Raw genomic sequence first — 13,996 nt, 5'->3', positions numbered from 1 at the left:
TGCAGGATGGATGGCAATTGGGCTTGGCCCATTCAGCAACCTCCGCGATCTGTTAACTCCGCGGCCCACCCAATGCTCTCCCATATAAATGACTTGGTCTTCGTTTGCTACAACCGCATCTCACCCTTAGCCCTAAATCTGCCGATCTTCTCTCCAGAATCTATCCTGTCTCGTGGCTACTTAAACCCTAGCTGCGATCCATGGAGATACACTGGCGCTCACTGATCTCTTCCGTCTACTGCTGTCATCCTCCCCTTCAGTGCTGTTTGAGTCCTACAGATCTTGTGTGTTGGCTCGTTTATGGTTGTAAGCTATTACTGTTACCATTTTACTTACTTGCCTTGCTGTTTTTGTATGGAGTGTTGACGAGCTGAGGGTGTATATCTATCATCATTATTATAGTGCAGTGAGCTCCCTTAAACCGGAACTCAACATGGACGTAGCCCTATTTTAGGGTGAACCACGGTAAAAATCCCGTGCCTCTTTTACTGTTTTTATGTTTGTGCTACTTCGATCTATTTTGTGGGAACTGTCTTTGGTATTATCTTCCTGTGTTAGAGGTGGTTGGGACTTTTGTATGTGTGTGCATGTATGTCTCAGCCCAACACTCAGTATGTGGGAGTTGTAGGAATTGCATGTATCATTCCCCCTCCCCCAGTTGAGGATCCTTGTCCACGAGGATGAAATCTGGATATGACTTGGTAAAATGCCACTCATTTGCCCAGGACACAGATGGTTTGTGGGTGATTGGTTCCTGAAATTGCATGAAAAGAATTTCTGGCAGTGCTCCCTGACTTTCTGGTTCTGGTCAAGTGTTGTTGTCATCATCGGGGCTTGGATGCGGTGAATCTTTAATCATTAATAATTATGGACGTTCACAGTGATGGCTCGGAAAGAACTTCTCATCACAATAGTAACATAACCCATTCTCTCTACGTTCTCGTACCTATTGATTGGTGATCATTTGATGGACTGTTATTTGAGTAGAATTTAAACCTGGATTCATTCACTAGTTTGGTCGAGGGCCAAGTACACCAGCTATTGGGTTTGGGGTTGTGTCCGATGGCCTAAATGAGTTATTATTATTGGACTTCTTTTGTAAGGAATTTCGCTCTTTAATCATATGCATAACTCCAATTGTATCTGATAGTGTCTTTGGTTGTTTTGCCTTGATGTCCAATCTAATGTCATCTCGCAGCCTAGCGATAAAACACTCCACAAGAAATTGCTCTAGAAGGTTGTCAACCCTGTGAGAAAGCTTTTTGAAGGCTTCTTGGTAGGCAACTACTGTTGAAGTTTGCTTAAGATGGGTTAGAGCTTCGATAGATCCTTATAGTGTTAGAAAATCGTGACCGTGCAGTTGACGCCTTTGATCCCGTTTCTTTTCGATCCGTAGAGACGCAAGCGCGAACTCCTCTAAGTTAGTCCACACGATCGACCATTTCCACGACGTCCCAAGTTTTGCTAGCAGCCTTGGACGTTTTTGAGAGAGAACGAAAATTTTCTTCTTCCTCTTCGTGTTTTGAAGTAGCATATTTATAGAGCACAAAACCCTAATCATGCCATAACAAAATCCTAAACGTTTTAGGGCCAAACCCCAATCATATTGGGCCGATTTTCTCTTTTAATTGTGAAGTAGGCTCGATTTAAGTGCATAACCCCTTAGGTCCACCATTAGACTAGATGTAGGACCCAAATCTATTGGACTACTTTAGGGCCCAACTTATTGGTTTAATTAATTTAAACACATTTCATGGGTTTCTTAATTAAACTCTTTAATTAATAGTTTTAGAATTAATCAAATTAATGCTAACATCCATACATATCATGGTTAATGTCTAAACACATGCCATTAATACTTAGCAAATGATGAAATAAACGCGGACCTTTTCAATTGCAATTACCGTGCAGTAAAATCTTTTTATTAGTCAATGTCCCGATTGAATTTAGGATATTGTTTTATGTCGAATCCTAACTATTCAATAACTATGTATCCATTCCAAATTTATGACTTGATAGGTGAAATCAAAACACTTTTTGATTTTCATCTCACCTTAGCCAAAGATTTCCACAGTCATGAAATTATTGGAATACATAGGACATCATCTCATCTGGACGATAAGTGATTAATCCTTTATTGATATTCATAAGCCTTTATATGTGACAAGGCCATGCCCAGTGACAGTTTTTTAACGATTCCTTTAGAATCCAAACAACACTAAGGCGTAACTAGTCAAGTATAGGACTATCATAATGTCTCAAGTCTAAGGACCAGTCTGCACAATTGCAACACAAGAATTCCAATTCAACATTGAACAATAACCATTAGAAATTCTGTAACAAGTCAGTTCAGTGTATTTATTCTTCTAATAAGTACCCACATATATGCATTAATGTCCTCACACCAATATGCATGAAACAAGACATTCTCCCAATTGAGCATGCATCATATGTGCTAGTCTATCCGAGTTATTAGTGCCCATTCCTAGTAACTCTATTACTAGAAACATTTAAGATCAAGGCTTATAAGGAATATGTTTCATGATTGTCATCTCTATGCACAACCATATTCCATGAGCTTATTTGATCTATGGATTTTGTCAAGTGTAGATTACAATAAATAATGACGACAATTGTTAACGATAAATAAAACATAATGCCTTTGTAATAATGATTGACTAAATAAAAAGAATCTCAATGAAAAGTATGATCCTTTACATAAAATATAATTGGCTTGTGGGGCATAACACTAACATATAGTCCATTGGTCCGAACCACAAGTGGATTGCCTTCGTAAACTCATCCTAAGTTAGCAGTCCTCGAAATTTGGTTAACCACCTATGCCACTGTAGGGTGATTCCCTCTAAATGAAATGAGGCCAATTACACCTGTTGTGCCGGTGCGACATTCTAAAACTCAAAAAATTACTCCACCTTATATGTCCATCTAGTTGAGTCCTCACCATTGAAGTTCGGGAAGGTAGGTTTGAGGTAGTGGTTGTGATTAATGATGGTTGAGGTCTATAAGGTAACTAGTGCAGTTGTGTGGGACAATTCAGTGGGTATGAAGGGGTTGGTTTCAGTTACCAAGGCATGTGAAGCTTGGGAGATCCGAAGGGATTGGAGTTCGGCTAAGACGGTTTATAAGATAGCATGAACTTAGTCCAAATTGGACTCATGATGGCCCAAAACTTCCTAAACCTCATTACGAAATTCAACATTAGTTTGATTTCAGGCAGCCATGAGAAATGTGGCTCTAATACCACTAATACACCATTTAGGTAGAACTCACCCTTAAAAGTTAGTTGTAAAAGGGAGGGTGCCCAATAGTTTATTTTTAGTTTCAAATGATAGCAAATATATCCCAAGAGGAGGGTGAATTGGGATTCGTATAAATTTTTCGATAATTAAACACCGATTTATGGCAAAGAACTATGTTTCGAAATATACCCTTTTGTTTTGGCTTGTTTCGAAACTTTTAGCTTAGGATTTCAAAGTAATGATTTTGGCAAAGATGATTTCTTTAAGAAAGAGTTTGCCAAAGATGCTTGAGATTAAAGATAGGTTTACATATACTTATGCTTTTAAGAAAATTTGTTTTAACCTTTGAAAAACAATCCTTTTAAAAGTTTGGGCAATAAGTAGTAAGCAAGCAAACCAATAAATTGAGTACACACGAGATTTATAGTGGTTTGACACCCTGCCTAGTCCATTACCTTCAAGTCTTCCCATTTGAAGGATTTTCAAACCCATTCACTTTCACTAGTGATCAATAATAAGGGTTTTACCATGGTTCATCCTAAAACCTCATACACAATGAGTTTTATGGCTCAACTCAAACCTTGACACACTGAGTTTTGAGGCTCAACTCAAACCTTACAACACAACGAGTTTTGAGGCTCAACTTAAACCTTACAACAATCAACAAGATAAATAAAATTTATCTTTACAGCCTAATGAATTTACAACAATGAAATGCCTTACCAATGGTTGTACAAACCTCTTAGCTTGAGATGAGGAGAGATGAATGATATGATACTTCTTATTTTCGACTTGCCTCTCCTTTACACATTCATAACACAACAAGGATTGTATGTATGGATCTTCTTTGAGAGCTCACTTGAAAATACTTTTGTTCACTTGTGCTTGTATGTGTATATTCTAATATGTGTCTCTTTCTTGTCTTCAAACACATGCTATTTATATCAAGAGATAGAAATTTGACTGTTTTATAGCTGTTAGAGACAAGATTTAAAAGAAGGTTTTGAAACATAACTTAATGATTTCAAAACAACACAATTTTACACTATGCTTTCAAAACATATACCACATGTTTCAAAACATCCAACTTTTCCAGTTGAACTTGCACTTAGAGACAGTATTGAGTGGGAGACAAAGTTTTATGCCCACTATGATTTAATATTGATCTCCACTTTCAAATTTGAATTTCAATTCTCAAAGCATGGAGATTAAATTAAAAAAAATATTTTGAGAAGCTTTAAGATGTAAATAAAAAAAATGTAAAGAAAAAACATCTCGATTTTTAAATGCTCTGCTGACATAAGTGTCAAAGGTTTTGAAACATATGCTTAAATCTCATAGATGTTTAGAAATACAACATGCACAGTTAGAAAACATTTGAAACATTTTCAAAGGAGTTTGAAAACAGGTATAAAAACATAGCTTAGCAATGTTTTGAAACATAGAATATAGCTTTCGAAACATGATGCATAAACTTTAGGTTTTTCAATCACTTGAAAATTCAACCAAATCTTTTCATACATGTTTCAAAATCAAGAATGCTTATTTCGAAATATGAGATTAACATAAAAGATTTTTCATTCTAAGATAGGTTTTTCATCAAACCCTTTTTCTCATATATCAAAAATATGATACAACATTTATAAATCCCACACCAAGAGTCTAAACTTTCGATGTGGGACAAGTCCTATACTTTGCAGTGGACCATAACGTACCATCACACTCTACAGTCTGGCTCCCACGACAACAGGTTATGCACCATCCATGGCTAATCCTAGACAAACACTGCAATGCCGACGTCACCTTTGTCATAACGTGATTGCAACTAGGAGACATGGGGTCATCTCTAATACCACTAATAAGAATGAATTTGAGATAGAAAGGTTACCTAGGAAGCTTTGAGTTTTATTTTCAGCATAATTGTTCATTGTACTTTCGTCTACATGTATAGTCTCATCCTTAAGAAGAGATAACAATCAAGCTGAAAAATAGGAAAACAACTACCACTCACGCTGAAAATCAGCTCATGTGGGTTTATTCAATTGACTAACTAAACAGACAAATTAAATAAACTTAACTAAGTCTTTACTGGACTCAAATCTCCCCACTTGCTCCATACTCAGTACATGTGAGTTGTAGGAATTGCATGTATCATCTTGTGAGAGAAGAGCAACAAAGGCATTAAAGACTCATCAAAACTTCGTATATTCAAGGCCTTGTGAACATTCCACTGTGAAGTATTTCATTTAAAGTAAGTGTTTTGTTTATTGTCATATTTGGTCCAAAGTGTAGACTTACGACATGTATTCAATTGTCCAAACAATTGTTTATAGTATTAGTGTTTTGTTAACTGAAGAGGGATGAATTAAGTTTTTTTACCCTTTTAAATTTAAAACAATAAGTAAAAATTAAAGAAATTCAGCACACAAATATATATAGTGGTTTGGCTATGCCTACTCCACCATCTTGATTTCTTATCAAAGATTTAATCAAACCAACTTGGGTAACTTTTTAAACAAGGCTTAAGCATAAACATTTACAGGCAATGATTTTTGAATCAGATCAGGCACAACCATGCTTTTTACAAGGATAAGGCTTAACCTTCACGAATTCATAAGGAAGATGTTAATAACAATTTCAAGAGAAGAAATAAATGATACACAATTTCATATATTTCTCTTGATTATACAAAGAGATAAATAAAATAGGAAGAAATAAGCTCTATCTTTTTTTTTTTTTTCTTTTGATGAATGAAGGTAGTGAGCACTCTTGGATTCTTGAAAGTTTCTTTCTCTTTTCAAGTTCACAACATTGTTTTCTTCATCAGTTATCTAGCTTCTTTTATAGTGTTCTACTATTCAATGCTATTCTTCAAGAAAGAGAATGTTGTTTTTGTTTTGTGTTTTTAACTACCATATTTTGTCTATACAAGACTTCAAAAAATAGTTAGAATATCATATCTTGTGTACAATTTGTTTAAAGATAATTTAATGTTTTGAAAAATAAAAATAGATTACATTTAATGAGTTGTAATAACTATAAATTTCAAATTCAGACAGATGTTATTTGAGTACAAATTTGTGTTTACTCGATTAATTTTGATCTTTACTTGAGTATATTAATTTTGTAATCGATTGTTCTTATAGCTTACTCAAGTACAAACTACATTTTACTCGATTAAATTTTTAACACAAAAAAATTAAACACACACTCGATTATAAAATACTATTTACTCCAATACATAAAGATCTTTACTCGAATACAATTTTTCATACTTGATTAATCTCATGGTTCAAAGACTTGGCATATTTACTTGATTACAAAAATAATCTACTCGAATACATATGATACATTACTTGATTACTTCTTTCAATACTCGAGTACAAATACAATCTAGGGACTAACATATTTTTTAAGAATATATACTTGATTACAAAAACTATTCACTCGAGTATAAATGAATTATTACTTGATTAAGTTTGACTTGACAAAAACTTACATTACTTACTCGAATACAAACTCTTATTTAATCGAGTACATTAAACCTTTACTCGAATAAACCTATATTTGTAATTGATTACTTATTGAATAACTAAAACTTACTCGATTACAAACAATATGCACTCGATTATAAAAACTCCCTTACTTTGAATTTAGCCTAGAACATTTTTGACAAAGGAAATACTTGAATAATATACAAAAGATCTTACTCAAGTATGTGAACTAAATCAGACTTTTACTCTATTAGAAAGAGCTTATTACTCGATTAAACTTTGACTAATTCGATTAGTATGTATATTATTCTCTATTAAATGAACACTGTTTGGGTCATCATTATTTAACATAATTTACTTATTTCCTCATTAAAATCAAAACAACCAATTCCTCAACAATTAGACTGCGTTCTCTTTACTGTTTTCAAGTCATTTTTAGTTTTTAATTTTCTAAAATAATAAAAACGCGTTCTCTTTACTATTTTTAAAAATACATTTTTGAAAATAAAAAAAAATTGTAAAGAAAACTCAAAACAACAAAAAGTTGTTTTGAGTATTTTCATTAAAAATATACTCTAAACTCAAAACACATTTATTTATTTATTCGTATTTTATTATTATAATGAGAAAAAATATTACAAAATTCATTAACTTTAAAATGTATATATTTTTTAATAATATATTAACATTAAATATTTCTAATTTACTAAATAATCAATTTATTGAATAAAATATCATTAAAAAATTATCTTCAAAATTTCAAAGAGAACACGTTTTTTAATTTTCTGTTTTAAGAAATAGTTTTCAAAATGACAAAAAGAACGCGTTTTCAATTTTCTAAAAACAAACTACTAAAATAGAAAACTGAAAATGAATTCAAAACTCAAAACTGAAAATTAAAAAACAAAGAGAACGCAACCTTAGTTTCTTATAACTTGATCAAATATGGGGACTATAAATAAAATGGTTTTGGTATAGCAAAACACAAAATGAGTTTGTCTTGTTGAAGTGGATGTAGACCTAACAAATGACAAACCACTATAAATTTCTCGTGTGATTGTTGTTTTTAAGTATCTTCCAACACCTCAAGTCATGTATTAATTCATCTTCAAGCAAAAAATATAATGAAGCAAAATCTTGAAAAGGCAAAAATTTATTAAAATTACATAGACACAATTATTCACTCCTTTCTTGAGTCTAATCACAAGTAGGGACCAACAACTAGCAATGTATTGCATACATTTATCATACTCATAATAATGTACAAATTACGCACAACAAGTAAGTTCAAGAATTATGTATAAATTTGTCCTAAAAAATGTTTCAACCCTAGTAGTAGAAGATATTGCCTATATATTGTAATGACCTGTTGTTGGGTCTAAGCGTTATTGATATTTTATTTCGGGTATTAGAATTTTTCCTTTACTAAGTTATTAATTTGTGAAAATATTGTATGTGTTGGTAATGAAGTGAATTAAACGAAATAATATTTTTGTGGTATTATAATGTAAGTGGATTAATATTTTTGTGTATTATTATTATTATGTGATGAGCAAGAGAATGAATAAAGATTTGGAAATGAATTGGGTTGAGGTCATTAGGCTTAAAATGAATTAAATATGTTTGTGTGTTATTTTATTTGGGCCTAAAATGGAAGTGGGTCATTTTATTTAATTGAGCCTAAGCCCATGTGTATTGTGATATGTTTAATTGAATTGAAATGGAATGGGTTGTGTCCCAAGTTGAAAGAGTGCCCATTGGGCCTAAGAATGTGTTGGGCTTGGGCTCATGTGCATAATGTTGTTTTTTTAAATAAATGGAATTATATATATATATTATGTATTATGTGGATTAAAAGAAAAGGAAAAATAAAATGTAAAATGCAAAGTGACCAAATGATCCTTGCTTTATTGAAAAAGGTGAGGGCAATTAGGGAATTTCATAATAGAGTTGAATAAAGAAAATGAGAAAGAAAAATAGAAAATGACAAAAGTCTAAAATGGGCATGAGATATTTTGTGTTGTGTGTGTAATGTGAAGGGCATAATGGTCATTTGTGGGGGTGGTAGTTGGAACACCACATCCCCTTTGTCTTCCTTCTTTCTCTCATTCTCCCCATTTTTCCTCTCTCTCGTACGTCTTCTTCTTCTTCTTCTTATTCCATTTTTCTGCTATATTTAGAGCTTTAAGAAAATGGATTGTTGGCATCTGGGCGAGCTTCTTCGGTCTTCTTTTAAGGCAAGTTCCTCTTGCACTCTTTTTCCCTATATTGTGCAAGTTCTTTCTCTCTTTTGGTTGTATTGTCGAAGATATATCTTGGTATTACATCATTTGATGTTAAAATGATTTTTCATATTGATGGAAGATGTTATCTTCACTTTCATTCAAATCTCGAGTTGTGTTAAAACTTTTGTTGGGTCTTGGTGTTAGTTTCGTTGGGGTTTGTTCACCCCATTATTCCTTCAAGGAATGACTTTGGTGGGTTAGGAAGCTAGAATGGGAGTTTTGGACTGTTTGGTGGCCATTTTGTGGGTTTTTGGTCTGTTTTCTTTGTTCTCGGCCAAGTCGACTCGCCCGAAACCGAGTCGACTTGACCTCCTGGACAAGTCGACTCGGCTCAAGTCGACTCGGATTTCCGCCGAGTCAACTCGGCCGCAACTTGACTACTCTGCGCATGTCTCGTTGTTTCGGCCATAACTTTTGATGTAGAACTCGAATTTGCAATCCGTTTGAAGTGTCATAAACTAGACTTCGAGGGATTTGATTTGATATATAATATCATATATTTTGGTTATGATTTGAATTAGTTGAGGCCTTTCTTAAACCAAATCAAGTAAGATTGTCAAAGTAAATTGTTTTTAAATGCATCCTTTGATACCCCTCAATCCTCTAAAATGATAAGATGTGTTTGAAGATATATGTATGTAAATACATGGGATTCATGAGATAAAAATATAATTGGCTTGCATGAGAAAGTATAAACATAATCATTAGGAGGTTGTTATGAAATGTTTTTGGTTGATATGCCCATGTAGTTTCATTGGTGATGCATTTCTATCACTATATGAATAATTTCCCTTAATTGATGTGGTTTCCATAAATGGATGTGAATGAAGTCATATGCATGATCATGATGTGATGTGGCGCCTAGAATCCTAGTGAGTGATTTTAGGCATGTTGTTGTGAAGTTGTAAAGATGATGGAATGTGTATGCATATGTATGTATATATATTGTCTTTACGCACCTATTATTTTGCGCGTAAAAAAATAAGTGGATATCCCCAAGGCATGCCATGGCAAGAAAGGCGGTTTATCAGCAAAGGGAGAATGTGAAAAGAAAGGCGGCTCGTCCGCAAGAAAGAAAGAAATGGGGATATCCTACCAATGCAGCTCGTTCGCATTTGTTTTGTGTGTGCATCATGTATTTGCTTATGCTATAAGTTATCTTCATAAAGTGCGTTGCACTATGGCATCAAGTGGGTGAATGTTACTCGTTGTAATTGCGTTTTACAGTTGTGATGCATAACATTACGTGCTATATTAAAAAAAAGGGCGGCATGTCCGCAAAAGGCGATGTATCCGCAAAAGGCAATGTGTCCGCATGATTGTTTTATATGTGTATTACCCATTTTTGTACCATAAGTTATGTTAATAAAAATGACGTTATGCTATGGTCTAAGTGGATGAATGTTATCTTCCATGGTAAAGTGTGTGAATTGTTGTAAGAAAAGAAAGCATGACCTATATATATATATACATATTAATTGAATCATGATTAATGAAGAAGGCATGGATTTGTGTCCTCTATGTTTTTGAGATTGGCAAGCGTCCACATGTGACATGATATTTAGGGAAAGTCTGGTCATATCCAGTTTTCATTGTTTATAGACACTTGCCGAGCCTTATGGCTCAATTAAAAAATGTATTTTGATAGAAAGTAAGAAAGTGTCTTCTTGGGAGATGAGGTTGTCTCCCTTTTGCTATATGCTTGCTGAGCCTTGTGGCTACCTTTGCTTCTTTGTCATTCCAAGTAAGTGGAAGATTATTATTTGGGTCGAGTCTTGAATAGATGTGTACAAAGATGTTCCAATCTCAAAGATCCATGGGTGTAGTTTAAGGGCATGATTAGAGGGTTTCATTTTGTATTTAAAGCCTTGATAGCCTTTAATTTTTAAAATGTATGGGTTGTAAACTTGAGTTTATGATGTAAAGAATGATGTATAATGTTTATTTTGGCTCCTATTGATAGTGAGCAAATATGGAAATGAAAGGAATCTTTGGCAAATGATAAGTGATGTTTGTATCTGTATCCATCTTGAATGGACATTCTCTCGGATTTCCTATGCTAGCGGGTAATTCGGGAGTAGGCCTTGACATATATACCACATTTTCAGAAAATGTATTTGTTATAATTGTGATCTGAAATTCAAATTTCACTGAAATTGAGACTTTTAATTTGATCATGATTATGACTTCGAATTTGACTGTGATTAGGATATTGTCAAATTTAATTTTGACTAAGATTTATCTCATCTAGAGAAATATTCTTATGAATCATCTTTTAATCAAAATATGATTTTTTGTGTATATCTATAGATGATTTTAGATTTATAAATAGGTACCCAATGTTTTGGAATTAGTTGCAGCAATATCATTTTGGTGTTATATTTTGGTCTGAATATCACTTTTATACTAGCAATTATTTTCTTAGTGATATTTGGTTCTTTTTGCCTGTAATTTTTTTCATTTGAGTTTTTCACATAAAATTTTATGTTTGTGTGTGTGATTGATGATTTGATTGTAGTTTGTATTCAATTCAATTTCTTAATGGCTTTCTAGTGACTAAATGTATTATATTGAGGTGGAAGCCAACATAGTGATAATCTCACCTTATGTTTTTCTTTTGTACCTTTCATTTTTTGCTAAAATGTATTGACATAGCTAGTTCCCTAAAACTTGACAAGGAGACTCTCTGCTAAAGGGATGGATCCAAATGGGATTCGAACTTGATATTTTGTTGTTTACTTTTCCCCTCTCATATTGCCAATGTTCAATAGTAAGAATAACTCTTTCTTTATTTTTCCCTCTCTTACATGGATGAATATCAAAGATATTACATGTTAAGGCTGTAAGAGCAATATACATGGTTATTTCTAGTAATTATTTAAAAAAAAAAAAATGAGTTGTTGATTGAAGTAGTCCCCTCCTTTTATGTTCACATCCTTATAAAAGACAAATCTATAAAGCCCGTTCAGTCTCAAAAAATATTTTATAGTTTTTAATTCTAATTTTATAACTAAAGATGTTATAACATTTTATGTTTCAAAAAGACATATCATTCATTTTGTTCGTCTCTGATTAGAGATGAATCTAAAAATTCATTGTCAAATAATTAGTGATGCCTGCTTAAGTGACAGATTAAAATTTGTCACTAAATAATTATCGACAGAATTTTAAACATTTATCGATGGATAACAAATTTTTTTGTAGTGACTTGTGGAAACATCTGTTGAATCTTAAAAACTAGTCACAATAACGTGTTACATTTAGACACTATATTTGAGGAGCGATATTTATCTTTTTAGGACAATGTTTTTATCGTATCTCAAACGAAAATATATTGTGCATCAATGTTTTCATCTGTTCACAATTAAATCAAAAATTTATTCGGAGACATGATACGACATAGAGAGTCTACTAAGAGATAAAAATAATATAATACTTAAATCTCAAGTATTAATCACAACATGGCACAAAATAAGAAACCATCCCACTAATCCAATTCACATATTACTAAAAATTATAAGCATAGGCATCAATGTATATATGTATATATATATATATATATATGCCCATGAGCAAAAAATAAATAAAAATGTATGAGAAGACGGCTTAGTAGTTAGTATTCCATAGATATCTTATCCTTAAAAAGACCAAACAGCCAGACCTTTCTCCTCCATCCATTTGATGGATTACGTGTTCGCCTGTGATTGGTTCCCTTCCATAGCTCTAAAGTGAGAATCGAGACTGAGAAGCCATCGAAGCTTTTTCTGTGGAACGACATGGCGACGCTGCAACCATCCACTCTGCAAATCTCCAATCCTTCATTGTTCTCATCATCCGCACCTCAACCCCACGCGCCGCCGCCCCGCCGCCTGACCTTCACCCCCAGGGCGACCAAGGACGACTCCGACTCCGACTCCGGATCCTCCTCCTCCGCCGAATCCGACCCGGACAACTTCGAGTCCCGGCTCTCCCAGGTCCGGCTCCGGTACCGGAGCGGCACGGGCAAGAAGGCAGAGATCCGGAAGAGCCGCAAGGGCAAGAAGTCTTCGTCGTCGTCGTCCCGGGGGGGAATGTACCTGCCGCCGGTGGCGCTGAAGGAGCCCGTCTCCGGCAGAATGAAGGTGGACTTCGGATTCAGCCCCTATTCGGAGCGGGTAAACGGGCGGATCGCGATTCTCGGACTGTCGGCTTTGCTGTTGGTGGAGCTGGCGACGGGCAAAAGCGTCATTAATTATCATTCGCCGGCAATTGTGTTCGTCCAAGTTTATTTTGTAGCGGCGGTTTCGGCTTTGTATGTGAAATATGAGAAAGAGAGTGTGAGTGTTTGGCCACCTTCTCAGAAATAATGAATTTTAAGGATTTTTTTTCTTGTTTAATTGTGTTTCATTCTTATTCTTTACAAGTTGATGCTTATTTGCTTTCGTAAAAAATAATTTTTAAAGTTTGAAATAAAAATATATAGAATGATGAATAAAACTTACTTAAAGTTAAAAAATTATTTTTATTATAATAAAAATTGACTTCTTATTATATTTAAAATTGATAAAATTATTCTTTTTAGTTTTATTCATAATTTTGTTTTTATTTAAAATTAATAAAATTAATTAATTTTATTCATCATCCTATTTTATTCGTATAGTTAATTATCAATTTCATATTTATGTCATTTTGTGTAATTCATTATTTGAAGAATTAAAATTGACTCAATTTAACATTTTTTTACTGACGTGACTAATGAGATTTAGATTTTTGTTAGTTGACTCTATTTCTATTAATAGACATCTAAGTCTATTAACTCAAACTCACTAGAGGCAAATTAAAGGCCACTCCAGAATAAGAGTGGAACACAAGGAGTTCGAAAGAGGAAGAAGAATTTGGGAGTAATAGTTTGGAGGTAGATGAGAGATCAAAGAAGGAATGAGTGATAGTTTGGTGGTGGTTGTTTGAGAAATGTAGG

General features: G+C 33.6%; 1 protein-coding gene across 1 annotated transcript; it reads left to right on the top strand.

Moving 5' to 3' along the window:
* The first annotated feature begins 12,721 nt into the window (after positions 1-12,721).
* Positions 12,722-13,415, top strand: LOC127810192 (uncharacterized). The gene has a single exon (XM_052349526.1). It carries the CDS (start codon positions 12,816-12,818, stop codon positions 13,383-13,385), a length of 570 nt encoding a protein of 189 aa, XP_052205486.1. The 5' UTR covers positions 12,722-12,815; the 3' UTR covers positions 13,386-13,415.
* Positions 13,416-13,996: the final 581 nt, after the last annotated feature.

This window comes from Diospyros lotus, chromosome 9, assembly GCF_014633365.1.
Source record: "Diospyros lotus cultivar Yz01 chromosome 9, ASM1463336v1, whole genome shotgun sequence".
Taxonomy (NCBI): domain Eukaryota; kingdom Viridiplantae; phylum Streptophyta; class Magnoliopsida; order Ericales; family Ebenaceae; genus Diospyros; species Diospyros lotus.
This window is presented reverse-complemented; position numbering and strand designations above follow the sequence as displayed.

Bases quoted from the DNA above. Each gene is read 5' to 3' on its own strand.
- LOC127810192 (XM_052349526.1), top strand. From the start codon at position 12,816: ATGGCGACGCTGCAACCATCCACTCTGCAAATCTCCAATCCTTCATTG.